Below are 20,547 nucleotides of genomic sequence, written 5' to 3'. Positions count from 1 at the left end.
ACACATTCCCAGCAAAGGTTACAAAAGATGTGTATGCCTAGGAGCACAAAAAAAATCTCCCCTGAAAATTTATCACAATTAAAATAATTAGTGAAACTACATAAAAACAAGGCACTTAGGCATTTCAGGAAAGAATTCCTGAACGTTAAGTTATGTTATGTTCATAAGGAAAGGGGATACATAGATGTCTTCAGATACCTCAAGATATTTCCTGGAATATACAATACCATCCTGTGATCACACATTAAAAAAGCAATAGGAAAAGTTGGGGACTGTATTTAAAGAAAGGGAAATGGTTCAATGACCCCAAACCAAGATACTTCTTGTAAAACCTCTTTCTGCTTACTCATATTTTCTTTCTTTATTTAGTCACTTATGACAAGGTCCCAGGTGATTTACCCTTCCCATGACCTTATGTATTTTCACTGAAGTGGTGACCCTAGATATTAATGTGGGTTTTCAGCTGCCTTTTAAAGTATTTGTTCTCATTTCAGCTGTTATTGATGAGCACTCATTTTCGTAAAGGCCTCTTTTTTTACATGCAGGGCAGACATTGTCACTTCCCATGAGCTGTGGATTGGTTTTGCAGCATGCGAGGGGCTGGGGTACTCCCAGGTACTCCCACCTGCCTTCCCACACAGCCTGAACTCAGCTTCACCTCTGTGAGCACCCAACATTCCCTCCTTGGCCAGGCCAGGCCTCTGAGCTGCTGTCCCAAGCAACAGCATACAGCACTGCTAATTGTTACTGGGTTTAAAAAAAAAAAAAAAAAGCCATATATATGCACCATATATATACCTGCATATATGTATACCGAGCCCAGGTGAGGATAAACAGAGTCTGCAGTTCTAAGACAGAATTGTGAATTTCAACTGAATTTATATTGCAAAGTAGTTTTGAAATCTCTCTCTTGCATTGACCTTCTGTTGAGGTTCCAGGACTATATGCACAAAAAATCAAAACAAAAAGAAAAGGGCTTGCGAAGCAATCCTACTGTCTGGAGTGAGTGAATGCCAAGGTTTCTACTGACTTCAGCAGGGTTTCAGCCTTTGTCATGTCAGCAAAAGTCACCATCAGTTGACAAACAAAGCAGAGGAGGAAATCTTCCTTTCTGCTCTGTCTCAGTCTTTTCACACCTACCTATCTTTGCTGAAGTGTTTGGCACTGTCTACAGCCAGCAGCAGTTATGACAAAAAAAGATGGTCCCTAAGTGGGATCTCATGTAACAGTTCCTGAATTTCTAAATGATTTGTGAAAACCTATGTGCAAATTGTTCCTGTTTTCCAGGGAGCTCTGGGAACTGAGTCCTCTGTAGAAACTTGACTCACAGTTGCTCAGCCAATTTGGTACTGAGTAGTAAGGACACCACTTTTCACTTTCAGTGCTGTAGGAAGATTTTATTTTTATTTGTGTAGGGTCATGAAATGCATATTCTAACATCATATTATGTATTCAGTATATTAGAAAAACCTTTGTCTTTTTTAAGCCTCTGCATGGGAAGCCATCTTTACCTCTGTCAGGGAGAACTGACAGGTTGCCTGCGATCACCTAGTCTCCAGCAGAGTCAGCAGCCCACACTGTCAGTGTGAAAACATCTGTTGAATGGATTTATTGACTAGGTCTTAGGTGTGAGTTGTTGGGGGGTTTTTTTTCCACACTGTTTATTACAGCCCTGACCTAATGAACTTAATTTGTTGACATGTTTCCCTCAGTGTCTTACTTGATGCCGTCTCACATTTCTTTCTACTGTGCTGTTTTCTTGGAAACAGGAGTTCCTGGCACATCAGCGTATCCACCAATTGCAAATCTACCAGGCTCAGATGGCTACAGTTGGCATGGCAGGATTAGATAAACATCGGCCAGTGTCCAGGACCCCGTCTTCCCCTGCTGATTCCACATTACCTCACCCAGACGTGGACCAGCCCAGCCAGCATGTCTACACGACTGGTAGGATTCCCTAAAGACTGCTTTTAATAGGCAGGGCAAATGCATTTGTTCATGTAGGATCAACAGATTTAAATGCCTCAAATACCTCCTGCAGCAATGCATTCAGTTTTAGCCTCACTGTTCCTCAGTTTTATGATGCTGTACTGGCATCAAGTCAACCAGTGCAGCTGATAAATCACAGGGTTAATATTCACACAGTCATAAATTATTATCATTGACTGGCTCTGGCAATATAGCAACAGGTGCATTTTTGGTGCCTTTAGGTCATTTATAGCTTTTTCTTTCATTTCCCTATCCTCTGGTTCTTTTCTCCATGTTCTTGTTGCCTGTTTTGTAAAGAGACCACCAATAAGTTGAAGAAAGACCACCAATAAGTTGAAGAAAGACCACCAGTTAGTAGAAAAGCTGCAATATAATTCTCAATGTCTTCATTTGACAAGTCAGTCTATGCTACAAGGTTGCTTTCCCTACAGAAAGAGCAAAGCCGTAGCCATGACTAGAGGGTCACGTTGGCTACAGCTTTGGTGTCTTTCAGCAGTTGTGTGGAGGATACAGAGGAAGGTTTTTCTGGTCAGGCCTTGGGTAGTCCAGTCACTCAGGGAGCATCTCCTATTGGTATGGCCTGGGCTGTCCAAAGCAGAGTGATTAGAACCCCCCAAATCTTCAGTAACAGGAAGAAAAATGACCACAGAAACCCCATTTCTTATTATGGGTAATCTAACTTTGCAAGAGGGTCCATCTTTTTAAGAGTCTGAATCTCAGTATAACATTACAGTGTGGTTAGAAGTGAAGATTCACTTACTCTGTGCACAAGAAAGGGGAAATGAATACTTGGAGATACTGTTTATTCAGGTTTCTGCCAGAAGTATTAATTCCTTCACATCGGTTGGCAGAACTTGCCATGCTGAAAGCTTACAGCTCTTCAGGCTGTGACCATGGATTGATGTAGGATGGAGTCCTTAATGGACACTGTATGTGACTGTGTGAGGCAGTGTGCTCTCCCATCTTTCCAGTTAGAATGTGAACTTGAAAAGCAAAAATTTATTATTTTAAAGAAAAAAAATGCAAAAGAAAAAGAAATGTCCTTAAAGCACTGCAAATAAGCTGGTAAATGGATGCAAGATGGCATTCAAAGATGAAAGACATAATTTCTTCTTCTTTAAATACACTGTCAATTTAGGAATTTCACTTGTTGGGTAACAAACATTTGGATTGTACAGAAAGAAACATGCTAATTCACTTTCCATGAGTTTCTGCAAAAAAAGACCAGCTGTGTATAGACAAGATTATTAAACCAGGCCACTGTTTTTCTACTTGTGGTTCAGAGTCCCCAAAACATTGTAAACTCAGTCTAAAAGATTCACAGAGCACACTGTGTGTAGGCTTCAATGTCCTGTTCAAAAATCTGCAGTTCCACTGGAAAAGTTGAATGGAGTAACAAACATTTCAGTCTGATTGCTAAGGTTTACTGACACCTCCCTTTGTAAGTCCCCAGAAAGGGGACTAGGGTCAAGGGGATTACATATATCTGGGGACTTGTGGCATCAGTGGAACAGATCAAGAAAGAAAATGTGAAGTTGAGATGGAAGAATAAGAGAAGGAATGAAATGATGTAGGACAAACACTGAATGGAGATGGTGTCTGGAAATGGGACATACCAGGCATAAAAGGCTTGAGATCTGACACAAGGAAGCCTGATGGGTTCTGCAATGGAAATGCAGACAGTGCATATGCAGAGAACCTTACCCCTTTAGTAAAGCATTGCTACATGAACAACAGCAGTGGAAAGAGAGAAGGAAAGAGAGAAGGAGAGAGACAAAAAATGCATCTTATTCCAACTGAGATTCTCAATCCTCCACTGAACTCTTCTCCAAATCCAAACCATCTTTTTCTTGAATCCTTCTTTCTCCTTTTGTTGAACCTTTTTTTCCCCTCTCCACTGCTCTTTCAAGATAATCATCTCTACTCATTAAAGAAAAACAATCCTCCTATTTCCACTTTCTCTACAAATTTATGCTGCTGCTTCTCCACTTCTGTTCTGTACCTTCACCTCTTTCATGTCCTCTGGGTACTGGCTGAAGACATAGTGCGGTGCTGTAGCTGCTTCCAAGCTGTACCTATGCTAACAGCCAGGACCCCCTGGCTGATTGACCAGTTCGTAGGTCCAACAGAGCACACACTTCTGCATTCATGATGAAGCGTTTCCTTCCTGGTTGAAGAAATCCCTTTCCCTGACATGTTTCTGGGCTTATAGACTTATATATATAACCTTTATCACTGCAGTTTCTGAGTACATTGAAAATAGAGCTATTTTCTGTATTATGAGATTAACACCTTTGGAGTGACAATAAACAGAGACTTTGCAACATCAACAGTTCTAATACAGTTTCTGTGAATAACTAGATTGATATGTGTATTATTAACATATGGTATAGTATGGTATGGTATGGTATGGTATGGTATGGTACAGAATGGTTTTATTTGTGCATAGTATTTCCTGGGTCTGGATGGTGCCCTAGCATTTATTCATTGGTCAGTGGAAAGAAAGAAACCCAGACTCAATTTTTATCTATTCTTATACAGCCTTTCCAAAATCCTTTGGGATGCAAGCCCTGAGAAACCTGGTCTGATCACAATGCTGACCTGCTCTGAGCAGAGGGCTGGACTACAGACCTCTGGAGGTCCCTGCCAACCTGAGCTATCGTGTAGTTCTATGATTTGCTCCCTTAAGAGAGCACAAGACGCAACCAGCCATTGTCCACAGCAGTTGCAACAATACCATTATTAAAAGCATGGAAGGAAGGAATGGGTGGGTGGAAAGGGAGAAAATTCTAGTACAGCATGATATGAGGTCAAATTCAGAACTTAGAAATTGATGTAAAAACACCTCCTTGCCTTGAATTATTTTTTACTGGTTTGGGGTTTTTTTGTTGGTTTTTTTGGGTTTTTTTCCTATTTAAAGACAGTATATTCTTGGAAGAGAAAAAAGGTAGAAGGAAAACTGTTGTGGCAGAATATTACACAGGGATCAAAATGAGCCTATATTTTTGTGAGTCATGAGAGAAAATGCTCTTAGCCAAATATCGGAAGGGAATCAGAATGGTGATGGTTGTGAGAGAGCTATGCAACATATATGCAGTATATGCACAAGATAATGAGTTAAAGATGGAAAAAAATATGAAGACTACTTGATGTTAATTTAGATGGTTTACAGAATATTTGACATTATTTAGTCAGATTTTTCTTCTGAATAATTTATTAGATATTCTTCCCTCAGGTTTTCTTATTGGTACTGTTGTTCTCCAGGGCATTTCACCTTCTTCAAAGCATGCTGTTAGCCAACATTTTTTAGGTCTCTTGCTGTCCCACTGTTTAAAATATGATTAAAAGAAGCTGACCCAAATAAAGTATTTTGGAAAAGAATGAGTGTTAGGGAGTCCCCACCAGGAAGACCTTGTTTTTTCTGACTTAATGCAAATTCAGTTTCTTTTGTCCTGTGTCCTCTATCATTATATGGTTCAGCGGTGCCACCATTCCAGTCTGTCATCAGGGCCACATTCTGACCTCAGTAATATTGGTGTAAATCCAGAATAAATCCACCAGTCTCAGTGGAGCTGCTCAGATTTACACAAGGAATCTGAGAGCAGAATCTGGCTGTAGGCATTTGTTCTGGAGAGAGAGAATAACCGTCTTTTATTAATATTTCACAGCAGTCTGCAATTGAAAACAGTTGTCTCCCTCTCTCTCTTTTTTTGTGGGGGTGGGGAGATTATTGGCTGAATCCTGTTAGGGAAATCCTACAGGCTATTTTTAGCAGTAAGCTCTACTGCTGCATTGTGGTATTGTACCAACCACATGTGCTGTATGACCAGCAGCCACACATCTGAATTACTTGCACATCCTAAATCAATTTAGATGCTTGCAATAAATGAAAACATATATTTCAGTCTTTTCTTAAGTCAATTAATCCTGCTAGAAATAAATTTTATACTCAGTGGTGTAAATATTTTAGTATTTAAAAGTTTGGAGCAGATGCTTCTGCCGTGCAATACTGACCTGACTCAATTAAACTGATTTTTGATTCAGACAAAATAATTAACGTACAATAAAATTACATTTTCAGTTATATTCTATTTTAGGAAAAATACTAATGCACTACAAAAGGGATGTTTATGTCAACCAGAGGAGGCATCCTGAATACACAGTTTCAGCATTTCACTTCAAACGCACTGTTTAGTTGCAACCCTGATATGGGTCATTATTACATAACATCTCAATTCTGTATAACAATAACATAGTAAAATATATATTTTTTTATTTCTATTAACTACAGTTTGGACTATGCAAACCTAAGCCTGTATGGAGCATTGATAATTAGAATAAAACATTCATTGGAAGAATGGCAGGCAGGAGATACTTTCAACTTTCAGCTAATTTTGTTAACATTTAACAAGTGTTTCCATTCAAATCCATTGGTTATAACTGCCTACTCTGTCTAAGAGCTTCTGAAAGTCCTGATGCATGTACATTTAGCATCTAAACACCTTCTCTGTTGGGCAGGGGGATGGGAGGAAAAGTCTTCTTATCTAATGTTATAATAACCACTGGCAAACTGTACAATCTGGGTATGCAACAGACTGTAGAAGTTAAAACTTTGGGTGCCAAGAAAAGGAAAGCAAGGTACGTAAGCACGCACTTATTTGTGTGCATACCTGTTATTTCAAATAACTTATAAGACCCGATGATAAAGCAGCAAAGCTTATAAACAGTACAGTGCAAATAACTGCAGAGAAAGGAAATTATTAACTGCTTTGACAATGCCAGCAGAGATTTTAAGCTGCATTAGTTTATTAACTCCAGATTTTCACTGGTTCTTTTTTTTTTTCTTTAAAGGAAAACAAACCAAGAAAGTAAATACAATAATTTATTGCTAATGAACTATTTTGTTTGTTAGATAATCATTTAGCATAAACATAGTCATGCTGCACATAGGTATTATGTTTGCGTTTTCCTTATGTTAAACATAATTGTTGTATTATCATTTTGGCTTAAATAGCGAGATCCCAAAGGATCAGTTTTAAAGTGCATGAGCTAAGAAATATGGCAGCATAAATATTTCTAGAGCAGCATAATTTCTGGCTGGATTCTAACTGAATTATCTCAGAACCTTAACTTTGCATTGCCCACAATGTATACAGACTCTTATTCAGTGGAGTTTTTAAACACTTTAATAAAGTTCAATATCCATTCAAGAACTTTGCTAAATAAGGGCGGTATTGAGCATGTTGTTGAATCTGGACTTTAATTTTGTATTTTCTTCACTGGCTGACTTTTCAGTAGCAGGCTAACACAATTTTCCAAAACTGTGTTGGCATCCCCGGTAGTGGTGGCAGATAAGAAAGAGGTTTTTAATGCCAAGTTTTGCAGCTTGGAGAAACTGTTAATTTAAGTCCCTTTCAACTGTAAGGGGAAGAAAAATCCAAATGTTTCGCAACTGAAAATAGTTCACAGGAGTAAGGAAAATATTTTTTGTTCCAGACATTTCTGAGGGAAATGCAAACAACAAATAAACAAATAAAATAATTTTTCAGTGTTTCTGATGTGGTTTGAAAGCCTTGAAAATTGACTTTAGCTCAAGCCTACTCGCTAAAAGTTCTCTTTTTCTCCCAATACGCAGCTACAGAGCAATGTGATATTGATAGCTGTTCTGTATAAAGTTGTTCTGCCCTTGAATACATGAGTGTAGAAAATTCAAAAGGAACCTTGCATTGCAGTCTAACAACAGGATTTGGTCCTAACTGAGTAGTGGGTGGAACTTTTCTTTTTAATGAAAAAGGACTCTGGCTGCCACTGCTGCAACTCTCTGAAACTTTCATCTGATATGCTTTGAGGTCTGGAATTAACATAGTATTAGTTAAGCAGTAGAAATGCAGAGTGGCATTGCCACTTTAAAATTTATTTTAAAAGGTTCTTCTGAATGATTTTCCTTGCACCACTATGAATACATAACCTTTTCTTGCTATATATAGGTTAACAGCCTTAACTGACCTTACCCACTAGAGAAAGAGAAAACAAATGATTCAGTAATAGGACTGAATTTTTTCTAGCCATAAAAGCCTTAACAAGACTCCACCCAATTTCCTTTCTTCTTTACAGTTAACTGTATTAGAAAAATTTCTTGAGAATTCATTTTTGCCTTATCAGTATCACAAGATGTATCTTGTACGTCAAAATTCAGAGTCTCCCAGAGGAAAGGGGAATTAAGATCCAGAATTTTCACCTTGCTCTGTCAATAAAATCCAATTGTGCTATAGTATGCCTGACATGGAACAGTATAACTTACATTTGTTTCACTTACTGTTTCTTATTGTGCTGTCTTTCTGCTGAAGGTGTTGTGTATGACAGTCTGATGCTGAAGCACCAGTGTATGTGTGGCAACTATGCTAATCACCCTGAACATGCTGGAAGGATCCAAAGCATCTGGTCAAGGCTGCAAGAAACTGGGTTGCTAAACAAGTGCGAGGTAATAAAAAATAAAGACCAGATACTTGACTTGTTAAAGTAAATGGCAAATTTATGAAATCCTAAATCTGTCTTACTTCTGTGAAAAGAGAGTAATTTGTCTGAGGAATTATTTGGACTTAACTGACAATATTAAAATAATGCATTTTAGGAAATCACACTTCCCAATCAGAAACCAAAGAATTTACACAATGAAAGTCATTTATCCACATGCATCAGAATCCAAAATCCAGACATGACTGTGTTCCTCACCTTGATATAGGAAGGTAGACAAGCAAGCAGTAGTCAAACAGCAAGTGCAGTCCTTTCAATAGCACAGTTCTTAACTTTTTCAAGCAGCTAAAGATTTTACTTCTGTAGTAGCATAGAACACTGCTTTTTTTAAATGTAGTTTATATCACTCCATAAGCACATTGCACCATTTAGAGTTATTTCAGACTCTAAAGTCTGTTTCCACAGCATTTTCATTTGCGTGGTGTTCAATGGGTACCACGTCAAAACCTGAGATATTCAAGAGCAATCTTCTAGACAATATCGGACCAAATGTGGAACTTTCTTCTGCTTTGATTTCCCTCACAAAATTGCATATTAAAACATCATGCTTAAATCAAATATGGGCTCTGAGGTTCATATATGACTTGGGTTACTGAAAAACAGCCCTTTCCTACCATTCATTGCTTCCCATGAGTTGTGCAGCACCGCCAAATTCTGCGGAAGCCTGTGGCAATTGAGGGTGCTTACTGCATTGCAGTACAAGTTAACAAAGTTCAACACAAATTCGCTTATGTTTTGCAGGATCCCACAACTGCCAGGGATCTTATATTCTGTTTTCTTTAATTACTGTTCTTTATATACTTAGGTTTTTACAGACCCAAAGGAACTGGTACAATAGGTCTCTCTGATTAGCTATTAGTGACTGTCCACAAAGATTTTCTGCAGGTAGCCTAGTGTACTGGGCAGTGAGATATTGCAAGCACTATAAATGGATTTGCTGTATACACTCATCTAACTAGATGGCAGCACTCTAACAGGCTAATTCTTTTTTTTAGCTTGGATAATTTTTTCAATCTTCAGGAAGACTTTCTTTCAGCAAGGCCCTTAAGGCCACATATCACATGAGTGGTTTCACTAGTGGGATCACATACTTACGGAGTAAGTTAAACATGTACCTGAGTGCTTTGCTAAAATAAGGCCTAGTTACCTTCTTGACTCAGGACCCATATTATAAAGAAAGACAAAAAAGAGAGAAAATAAGTAAAATGCAATGTGCTACTATGTATTTCTTTCTTCAGTAATAAACAGATATTGCTGAACAGTAAATTGTGTGGATCTGCAAAAGGCGTAAATAGGAAAAGTGGTCCAGTTTAGTCTGAGATGCATGCAGTCCAATAGTTTCCTGGAAGACTTGAAGTTTCCTCTTACAATTCTGCAATTTCAAACACTGAAATATAGCCTATTAGGTCGTGCAAAATCCAGTGAGTGGGGAGAGAGGAAATAAGTCACTTCATGTTGAATGGCATTCAGTTAATTTTGACTCCCATTGTGTGCTTTGAAATGAAGCTGGAATGTGAAACGAGCTGTCAAAATGTAAACTCTGATGATAAAACTTTGAGGAACCTCAGTGTGAAGCTGGTCCATAGCTCTGGTATTTATCTTGATCCTCTTATGTAGCTAAAGACAGGATTATGTTTGATGATGCAATCTGTCCTTTGCTTCACTGAATTCTCTAGCACTTGCTCGACATCAAACATGCCCTTAAAGCTGCTCACTTTCAAAATAAGGAATGCTGCAGTGATTCACTTAATTGGTGCTCTGATTCTTTTCTAAAGAAAAGTTATTCAGCTGAATATATGACTCATGTCACTAAAGGAGCGGTTATTGCATTATTCCAGAAATAATAGGCCGCCATTAAGCTGCATTCTGGAATATACCACACTGAGGATGCGGAGTCAAAGCACCACGGGCAACTGCACTGTCTCTTTTACTGACTTCTGAATGCCTCCTCATGGATATTAGTATTTCTTAATATAATTTCTCAATATAACTGTCCACGGTTTGTGTCAGAAGGAGTGGGGAGGTCACTGGTCAGGTTTTGCCACGTGCACTGCCTCATGCATCAAGTCTGAAGGGCATTTTAGGAACAGCAGCCTGCAACAGCCACTTAGGAAATCCTCTGCAGTAACCGTGAACCTTCTTTTTTTCTCTTTTACTAAAACAATAGTCCCACAAGAGGGCTGCAGTCCCACTCTTTGTCTGATGAGGAGTTTCAGGATCAAAGCCAGTTCAGTGAGAGGTAGCTCAGGTCTTGTTACCTTGCAGTGTGTGCATCCTTAGCCACAGGCTTGTGCCAGGAGGCCCTCCCTATTTTCTTAATCTAACAAGAAACCCTTATGAAAATGAGCAATCTATATCTATAGGATCTTTGTTATCTATAGCAAAATGTGGTTCCAAAGTCATGTGGTGTGGATTAACCCCTCTTATGCAGCTCAGGTCTATGGCCCTGGAGAGATGGCTGGCCAAGTGCACAGAGAACCATCTTCTCTAACTGGGCATGGGATGATGGAATTCATATATACTGGGCTGACACCATGCTTGCTGCAGTTAATAGATTAATCTGGGTAGATTAACCTAGACTTAATCTATTACCTATATGTATTGCTCATATTGCCCCCATATAGAGCATTTTTAAAACACAACTTGGTAAAATCATAACAAGTTTTGACTGGGGTAATCAAAGTTGTGTCTTCACTATGAAATAAAATGTGCCTGGGACTGTTCTCCACCACTGCAGCCAACTGGCATGGAAAGGCCCATGTTCATACTACCAGGAATGCTCCCTGGCCCATGCCAGTGACCAAACCATGTCTGGGAGTTGTTTGGGAGAGTGCTAGTTGCTGCTGAGCCAAAACGGTGTGAAGGACCACTTCAACAATTTAATAGTACAGATGATTGCATTCCTCTGCCTGGGAATGTTTCCTGGCACTTCTTAATTTACTGCTGCAGACACAGCCAAAAGGACTTGTTTCTCCAGACTGTATTTTCTCTTTCTAGCCATAGATATTTCAGCTCTAGAGTTATTCAAACAACAGTTTAGAGGGGTTTTGCTAAATTGTGAAACTAGTTAAAGCTTTTTTTCCTTAATCTTATCACTCTTCCAAATAGATAGATTACTTCCCCCATCGGCTTCACCAAGACAAAGGAGAAACACATTCAGACCACGGCCAGCTCTGGAGAGCTGGATTTGAGAGACGAGTCCCTGACTGAGTCCAGGGCAAGGGAGTGGAATAGTTTCCCCCAATGTGGACTTTTTTATAGTCCTGGTATATAGGTATTGGAAAAATAAAATTCAGACACAATATTTCTGCAGTAGTTTAAAAGTTCCTGTATGTTTACTGAAATACCTATTCTTTGTTCATTAAAGGCTGACAGATGTAGAACAGACAGTTAGCAAATGCAGCACCAGAACAGGGCAGCTAAAAGATGTAAAGATTGGCATAAAATCATCCATTATCTTATTTTTGCAGTTTTCTCTTGGTAAAGAGCAATGCATAGCTACCCTACCTTTGGGACGAAAAAAGGACTGAATTATGTTTTGGTAGTGGTGTCTGCTTTCTACTTGTTCTAGGGAGAGGAAGTATTTACATAACTCCTTTGGGGCCATAATTTATGCACACATGACTGACATTAGGCTACACTGATCAGCACAGTTTTAAAAAAGAAAAGAAGAATGTAGACACAGTCCCACTTTGTGCCCCCACCTCTACTTCCTGCAGGCACTGTGGTCCAGCAACATTTTTCTTTTCAGCCTGGAATTTGATCTGAATTTTGGTAGTTTTCTGGATTAAGGAGACATCATACACCTCCTGCTGTCCATATCTCATGGACCAAAGGGGAGAGAAGGAAAGAATTTAAAGATTTAAAAACTTTTGAGTCTGCCAGATCACATAGACTGAAATATATGAAAAAATTCCATCCTCTGAACCTCAGTTTACTGCTAAAGAAGAGATAACACAGGAAAAGTTAGTCTTTAAGAGCAAAAGTCTTTGTAGTGTTGAATGGATTCAGGTTAGGCACTGGAGGACCAAAACACATGAAGAGAGTAAATGCATGTCTATGTGGGTGCATGTGTGTCAGAGATATGTTTGCAATTCCCACATAATGGAGAGGTAGCAAGCGATGTGGGTGTACTGACTGGCAAACGATCCATGCTATCTGTGTGTAGTTTTAAAAACAAGAGAGAATTTAACAACTATGAGAAATCCCAGAAAAGTAAGAAAAACTCTGAAGACCTTGTTTACAAACTGGATATGCTAAGGGAATTTCAGAGACACTATCTCCATATAAATAGCTCCAGTAAAGGCAAATGGACACCTTACGCTGAGAGACCTGAGTGAGAAGTATTCCTTAAGGTATGTCAACAATCCCTGTTAGTTTAGCCGAGAGAAACAGGCAGTGTCACCTTTGTCTTTTTGAATCTCTAACTGTGCAAGAGTTTAGTCTGCTGAAAGTCTAACCAAAATCTTCAGGTTCATAGAGGTTATCTGTGTGAAACTTTAATGGTCTATTTAAACAGAAGACCACACTAGACAGTCCTCATTGAACTAAAATTCTGTGAAAGGTGAAAGCATTTTCCCGTTGTAAGGAGAATAACTCTAGTTCTAGACTGATTTTTTGAAGTACTCAGGTGCAGTGTTTTGCTCTCCTGAGATGTATAAAAGTCTCTGTTGATGAGGGAACTACATATGTCAGAGGAGAAAGCCAACACACACATTGTCATGCACATTAGAAAAGGATGACTTGCCTTCTACTAAGGGTGTAGTAGGTGGATGGATGTAGTATTCAAATCCCCCTGAATGAGATAAATACTGTTCACAAGTTTTCCTATGCTATTTCTCCCTTTTCATTGGCTTTATGCCAATTTTCTGCTTTCTACTAAATTTTATGCTTTTGATACTACCATGGCCGATGAAAATTAAGAAAGACACTTTAAAATAAAAAAGATGTGGATAAAAGTGTATGTGTAAAGTTATACAGATGCATATGTTATGTTGTCTGGTAACTCATGCCACCGAGAGCCAGAAACTATTGCTTTGCATAACTGAAGTTACATGATTCCAGATTCTGGCAACAGACTTATGACATGTGCTTTTGTAGATCTGCTAAATCCTGACATCATTGTGTAAGAAGAACTGTTCTGAGCAATTATGACAGGTTATTTTTAATATCAATTATTTTTTCCTCTGTGTAGAGCCTTAAATATTTGAAATTTTGATGTTATTGAAAATGGCTTGACAAGCAGAGATACTGCAAGGGTGGGATGAAAGGAACAGTAAACGAGGAGGTGGGAATGCAGAAACAGCACAGCTGTGTGCACTGTTTACCCTTCCCTTTCCTCCTGCCATTTACTGTGTCAATGTGCTTGCTGATGCTCAAGGTTAGAGCTGGCGAAGCTGTGGGGAAAGAGTAGCTCTGGGCTGTGCCTGCCCTGGCAGCTGAGCTGCTGGCTGCACTCCGAGGACCTCACTGCTGGGAGCAGGCTGGAGTCGAGCGTCCTGTTCAGTGCCACCTGATTTCTGCACCAAACCTGTTTCTGCAGAACCTGTTTCTGCTCTAGAGAATCTGGCTGGCAATAGTGGGTAGTAGGTAGCTCATCGGCAAAACGTTTTGGGGAGGCCACTTCCAGACCCTACCCTGTTAGTGCAAGTCGCTATATTCCGTAGGATATCACAGAGCTCCCCATTGTAAGAATAATGGCTAGCTGTGGGTCTTTTTATAGTTAAAGGGATATGGCATTTAACAGCACTTTAAAAAGAGCCAGACAATTAACTCTCTTAAACATCTCTTAAAGAATTTTTGTATAACTTGTAGAAAATACGACCAGAGAGTGAGTATTTTACTCAAGGTTCTTTGATGTGACCTTCAGAAAATACCTCTTTACTTTTCTTATGCTTTTGTTTTAGCTGTCCTAAAAGCCAGCCTCCCTTCCCAGTTTTGCTGTGGAGAATTGGGTATATAGATTTTAAAGCAGCTTATTAGAAACATAGACATTAATGAGAATGGATGAATGAATAAATGTTACCAGTCACCTCACTTGTGAAGAAAAACATTTTATCTGACCCAGAAGAACCGTTACAGAGTTTACTGACTCCATGAAGTAACATAATGTGCCAATTTTGATTGTGGAACTGTGTGTTAAAAGGAAGTGAGTGCACCGCTACAAATTCTCATGTGAGACTGGGAGAGGCTTGAAGAAATTAGAGATGAAAAAGGGTTTATTAAGTCATTTAGTTCTTGGATCATTCCCTAAAATGTTTTTTCCACTGCTGTGTCCAGTCAAGTTTGAAACACTGCAAGAAATAGGGCTTCCACCATTTCCCTGAGGGGGAGCTTATTCCACAGTCATCTAGATCTCTTAGGACATTTTTCCTGATTAGTCAGAAAAAATTGCCACTGCTTAACTCAATATAAACTGTGCATGGTTCTTCTGACCCCCCTTGGCAGCTTCTTTCTTCCGCAGTGCACATTCTCTTTAATATTTATAATATTGCTTTCTTCTCCTAGTGAAGAGGTTGGTGCTTTCTGATGTGCATGAGTAGGTGATGGATATAATAACAATTACAACTTAACCTCTAAGAAATGAGAATTGAGTGGCATTTCTGTAACAGGTTAATCAGTCTATTAAAAATAGGATGGTCTATTTAGATAACTTCTGTTTAGATAACCTGTTTATCTGGAGACCTTGGCAGGCGGACAGATCCACAGTCTAAGTTGTGAGAGGTTTTGCCCCAGGTGTTCATAAGGATCAGATCTGCAAATAGAGTCCAAGACATTAAAAATAGGCTGTTTTCTCCCCACGTTATCCAATATCAACAGTAAAGATGATCGTGGGACCAGAACTTTGTTGACAGTGCTGTTTATTACGCCCAAACCTGAACAAAATCTGCTTCATGCTGTGTCTGCAAAGGCTGTGCAGCATGAGCACTAGGAGAGAAGTAAATATTTTTATGACAAGCTGTAACTCCAAATACATACAAGGAGCAGATCTGCTGAATAAGAAAGTGTTAGTTTTATCTTTTCTTCCTTTTCTCCTGTCTTTCTTCCTTCCTAAACTGATTAAATTTCAATGGATTTATAGAAAGACATCCCAGATTTTTTAACACTGATTTAAGTGCGGAGGGTACAGGCTGGAGAAACAATTAAAGAGACAAAATCCACTTACTTACAAAAATGTAAGGAAGCGAGTCAGCATGTGTAACAGCAAAAATGATCTGGGGATATCAAACATACATTAAAAAAATGAAAAGATATAGAAATATTTTATTAAAGCATTTAAACTTTAATTTTCTTCTTCTCCCTGGCTCTCCTTACTATGATCATGTTCTTCCTAGCAGCATAAGTCACAAGTACTAGTAGTGATGCAAAAAACATTAATCCTCATTCAGAACACATCTGCAGCTTACAGGTGTGAAGAAGTTTTTGCTCTTTAAACTGGAATTTTTCTAGCCAGATTTCTTACTTAAAAAATATTTCACCTTTTGGTTTGTATCTCTTAATATAATGTAGAAAAGAGGCAGAATCTTTTCTTTTTCTTGTATGTGAAACCCTGTATGAAGTTAACTCTGCTAAGACTTAAGTGAAGCATTTGTGATAAACCACACACGCATTTGTTTTTCATATAGCATTACTTTAATAAACAAATCAGTGTCACATTCCTGCATGACGCAATTTCAACCCATTATTAATCATACTAAATGTTATTTCGGACCTTTACTTTTTTTTTTTTTTCTCCCTAAATATTGTCAGTGGAATATTGTAGGCCTCTGCTGTTTTCTTTCAGCGAATTCGAGGTCGAAAAGCCAGTCTGGAGGAAATACAGCTGGTTCACTCTGAACATCATTCACTGCTGTATGGCACCAGCCCCCTGAACAGACAGAAGCTGGACCCCAGGAAACTCCTAGGTCTGTACAGGCCTCTATTCTACTGAGAACAGCACATTCCAGCACTGTCATTAGTCATAGCTGGTGTCAGTTTAAAATACTTGGCAAGCAGTGTGACAAAAATTCACTTTTTCCAAATGCATTGCTATGTGGAAGGAGAATGTTACAATGGAAGCCAAATATAGATTAGCAAAATGCACAGGCTGGAAAGCAGCAATAGAAGTTTCTCCTCATCTGCTTCAAAAATCATCAAAGTGTTGACCCTTTACTGTATTTGTTCTCCATTGGAGGTCAATGGCAATTTTGAACACGGTTGGTCTTCTATCTCCTTGTGTTCTTTGATTTGAAAACAGGAGTTTAAGATACACTTGCTTGACAGAATTGCTTGTTTGCTGTTCTCATTTGCTTTATTTCAATTATTTCAGCCACACTAAGTGCAGATACCATGCCTAAGTCTTGCTAATAAGTGAACTTTATTTTAATGCTTTCCCATTATGCAGGATATGACATCTTTCTGAATAACAGGGGGGAAAAATACATATTAAAATATTAAATGGACCTATGGATGTACAGAACAGCAGAAAACTGACAGGATTTTCACATCAAATATCTTCATGCACAGCCAATGCTCAGTGTATGCTTTTTATAATAGAAAAGTGGGGTTGAATTGAGCTCTGCCATGAGTGTAAGATGAAGCAGATCCACTTGGCAGACCTGCTACAGAGAATGTGAAAGGGAACACACAGAAAAGTAGTGCATTTTGGAAATAATCTGTGAGTGAAATCCTGCCCTTTATGTCCCAGCACACTGGATGCAACACTCTAATTCGCAGCTATTTTTATAACACTTATTCTAAGATGTGGAGCTTTCCCTAAATGTAATGAAACCCAACCCAAACAAAAACAATACTAGCCATCAAAAGAAATTGCTGCCACAGTTCTACTAATACATAGCAATTATTTTGCTTTGGAAACTATTGCTAAGAGTTTCTTCTGTAAGGCAGACTGTTGCTTCAGTGAGTCATAACTGTAGATAAGAGAAATGTCTTGATCACAATGTTATCTAAGTTTATACATCTTAGCCAAGGCCACATCAAAACTGAAAAATACTTACAGTATGATAGACTCTCAGGAGCTTGAATTTCCAAGGTAGGAAATCCCCCTTAAAAAAAAAAAGACAAATCCAAACCAAAAAGTGTTTCCAAGAAAAAGCTCTAAATTTCTGCAAAATGAAAATTTGGAAACATTTTGATTTGAGTTCATCAACATTGTCAAAATGTTCCATTTTGATAGAGTCAAGCATTTAATTTAAATTTCGTTGGTTTTGATTCATTTCATTTTAATTTTCACATTATTTAATATAGCACACATTGATATAAAATATTATTCCCATCTTGGATCTCAGTAGTTGACCAGCATATGGGATGCAGTGTGTAGTTGCAGCTATGAGGTCAAAAAAGGAATGGACCCAGGTATCCTTGCTGTGTTTCTGCCCATGTATAAAGAATGCAGAAAGCTGTTTACCCAATCTCAGAAAACCATTTCTTTGCCCACAGTTCTTTACTTGACACTCTTTGCCTTTTTTATTTGACACTTAGTCGAAAACATTTACTCTCTAAGTTTATATCAAGATCACACTCCTAGCATATATTCTGAGTGTATCCTTGGCTTAATGCCCTCTTCTGTCTCTGTTTCTAGGATGTTTTCTTGCTGCATCTCACATGGCCTTTTACCAAGACAACAGTCAATGAAACACCCTTCTCACATGCTTTTGCATGTGCCTGCTTTTTGGTTGGAAGCTCTAATCATTTGGGCTTCCAGACTCTTGTATAAAGGAACTTAATTGTCTCTTACGTTTTGCCAAAATGCAGCGTGACTGTTCCACCTTTCATTGTCCCCAGTTCAGTGAGGTTGAACCTAACCAATCCTGACATTAAAATTTACATCTTGGTATAGTATAGAAATTCAAAATGATGTGTTGCAAAGGAGAAATATCTAAAGGAAATGTTTCTCATAAAAAATGTCATCAATAACAACATAATCTCATAAAACATTTCTATTTCAATGAAAGTGCATTTTTTTTCTACAGAAATTGTTCCATCAAATTGTGGCTTTGCATCCTAATGAAAAGGAGGACCTAACCATTCCTTTCCTTACTCCTCTACCCACCCAAAAAGACAAAGGCACCATTTGCTCTCCACTTGTGCTCCAGAAAAGCGTTTGTTCCCTCTCCCTGTTCAGAAGACTACATCTGCTTTGTCTGAAGTTTGTTTTTGGTTTTGTTTTTTTTTTCTAATGAGCAGCTTCTGTACCTTTCAAACAGAAAAGAAACACTTGAAGGAATGAAATTTAAGTACAACTGGGTCTAGAAATGTGCTACTTGTCAATAAACTCTTATTTCAGTGTCCCTGTTCAGGAAAAAAAATCTGTTCTGAAGACTGCAAAGCAAAACAGGTGTAAACTACTGAAATCAGTGAGAATTATGCACAAAGTTATCATTCACATATTCTTAATGGTTTCAGAGTATAAACTGGCTTGAACTCTTGGCTTTATTTTCCCTGCATCAGGGCCTACAAATGCAGCTATTGCAAATGATCACTTCAAGTTCTACACTATTGTGTAGTTGAGCTCTTGATACAATCTCGACTGATTGTATTTCAGTGTAGTGTGTTAAGCAACATGTTATGTTGCACTACAATGTCTTGACATGAAGGAAACTAATATACAGACTATGTGTCACATCACATTACGGTTTCATGTGACAGAGTACCACCTTTCAAATCTCTTTGAATAAGCTCAAGGGCAGAACAGTTATCAAACAGGTCTTACAAATTTGTTTTCTTTTTCCCTCTCCAACCATAACTAAGAAAGTGTTTCTAAAAATCAAGTTTCCAATAATTACAAATTTGTAAAATTGAGAAATATACTGTCAACAAATCCCTGATAGTGGGGCAGTATTTAGAATAGAACTAAACGATACATTCACAGAGTATCTGTGCAATTGCAATTTCAAGTTAGTGAAAAAATGACCACTTAGCAGAAATGGCTTCATTCTTGAGGGATGATACTGAAAACAGGTTCCTCCAACCGCAACTTTTCACACTTGAACACACTTTTAAATTTATCTTTTTGAAAGAGAGTTTTCACCAATCACTTTTCCTGCTCATCAGACTCTCAGTCCCCAATTGTCAACCTCCTAAGCAGCTTCTTTGGCTTCTGTGGGGGCCCTGACCTCAGTCAGTGATGGGTGCCTCAGCACCTGATTTGTCTAACTAGCTTCTACTGCCTTTGTGGGTTGAAATTTTAGAATACAAATCTTGGATAATTTTTCTAGCTCTACCAGTAAATTGTTGTACTGAATCTTATCTAAAAGATCTTTTTTCTTAAGTGATTTGCTGGTGACTGCAAATTCTGTCCTGATGCAAAGCCAAAAAAATTATGATTATTTAAAATCTGTCTTCTATCTTACTTGAAGTATCCCATTATCTTTTTTATTATTATGCTGGAGGTATCCTGAAGTGTGGAAGGGTGTTACTGGAAAATGACTGCTATTTACCAAGTTCTGCTAGGACATCAGCTCCAAAGATCATGGGAAATTCTCACTTCAATTCATTTTCAGGGTTTGCTTTTTGCTACTGATTTTCATTTATGGCAGAGTGTTGTGAGCTCTTTTCTTTTTGTGAGGCTAGCTAAGTGATGGCCTCACTCTCTCTTAGTGGAACTTTTCCCCGCTGTTCTTTTCATGAAATCTCAATGTTTTTCTTGTTCTGCAAAGTCTGTTATCTGCTTTTTTTTACTATCGTGCAACAAGAAGTGAGTATCCTGGCAAGTTTCTTGATACACTGAAAAGGCTTTGTGGTTTTTTCCCCCTTGCTTCCCCCAGTTTTAGAACTATCTGTTGATTGATTTTAGTGTCCTTCCTCACCATCTGCTTTTCTGTTTTTACTTTGTGTTTGTTGTTTTTAATAGTGTTTACCATGCACAATGTGCCCGGCTGCAGGGAGATAAATGAGAATTCATCTGTTCTCTCTTATGTCCCAACTCTGCAACGGAATTTAAGAAAAAACATCTAGTCATTCAATATTCTAAAAATGCCTTCTTTATCTCAAATTACAGCTTATGTTTCCATTAATGTCTCCTGG

At 38.4% G+C, this 20,547-nt stretch overlaps 1 protein-coding gene across 16 annotated transcripts in view; it reads left to right on the top strand.

The window, feature by feature from the left end:
• HDAC9 (histone deacetylase 9) overlaps positions 1 to 20,547 on the top strand; it is a 498,787-nt gene that overhangs the window by 344,616 nt on the left and 133,624 nt on the right. For all 16 annotated transcript variants that reach the window (XR_008237086.1, XR_008237087.1, XM_052800654.1 and 13 more), the window contains 3 exons: positions 1,770 to 1,947; positions 8,337 to 8,470; positions 16,307 to 16,427. Coding sequence is in view for 14 of the 16 variants with exons in the window: in XM_052800654.1 (XP_052656614.1) it covers positions 1,770 to 1,947; positions 8,337 to 8,470; positions 16,307 to 16,427 (433 nt within the window). In the remaining 2 variants the exon portion in view is untranslated. The remainder of the gene's footprint in view (positions 1 to 1,769; positions 1,948 to 8,336; positions 8,471 to 16,306; positions 16,428 to 20,547) is intronic.

Source organism: Harpia harpyja, chromosome 1, assembly GCF_026419915.1.
Source record: "Harpia harpyja isolate bHarHar1 chromosome 1, bHarHar1 primary haplotype, whole genome shotgun sequence".
NCBI lineage: Eukaryota > Metazoa > Chordata > Aves > Accipitriformes > Accipitridae > Harpia > Harpia harpyja.
Note: the sequence above shows the minus strand (reverse complement) of the source record. Positions and strands in the feature narration are given on the sequence as shown.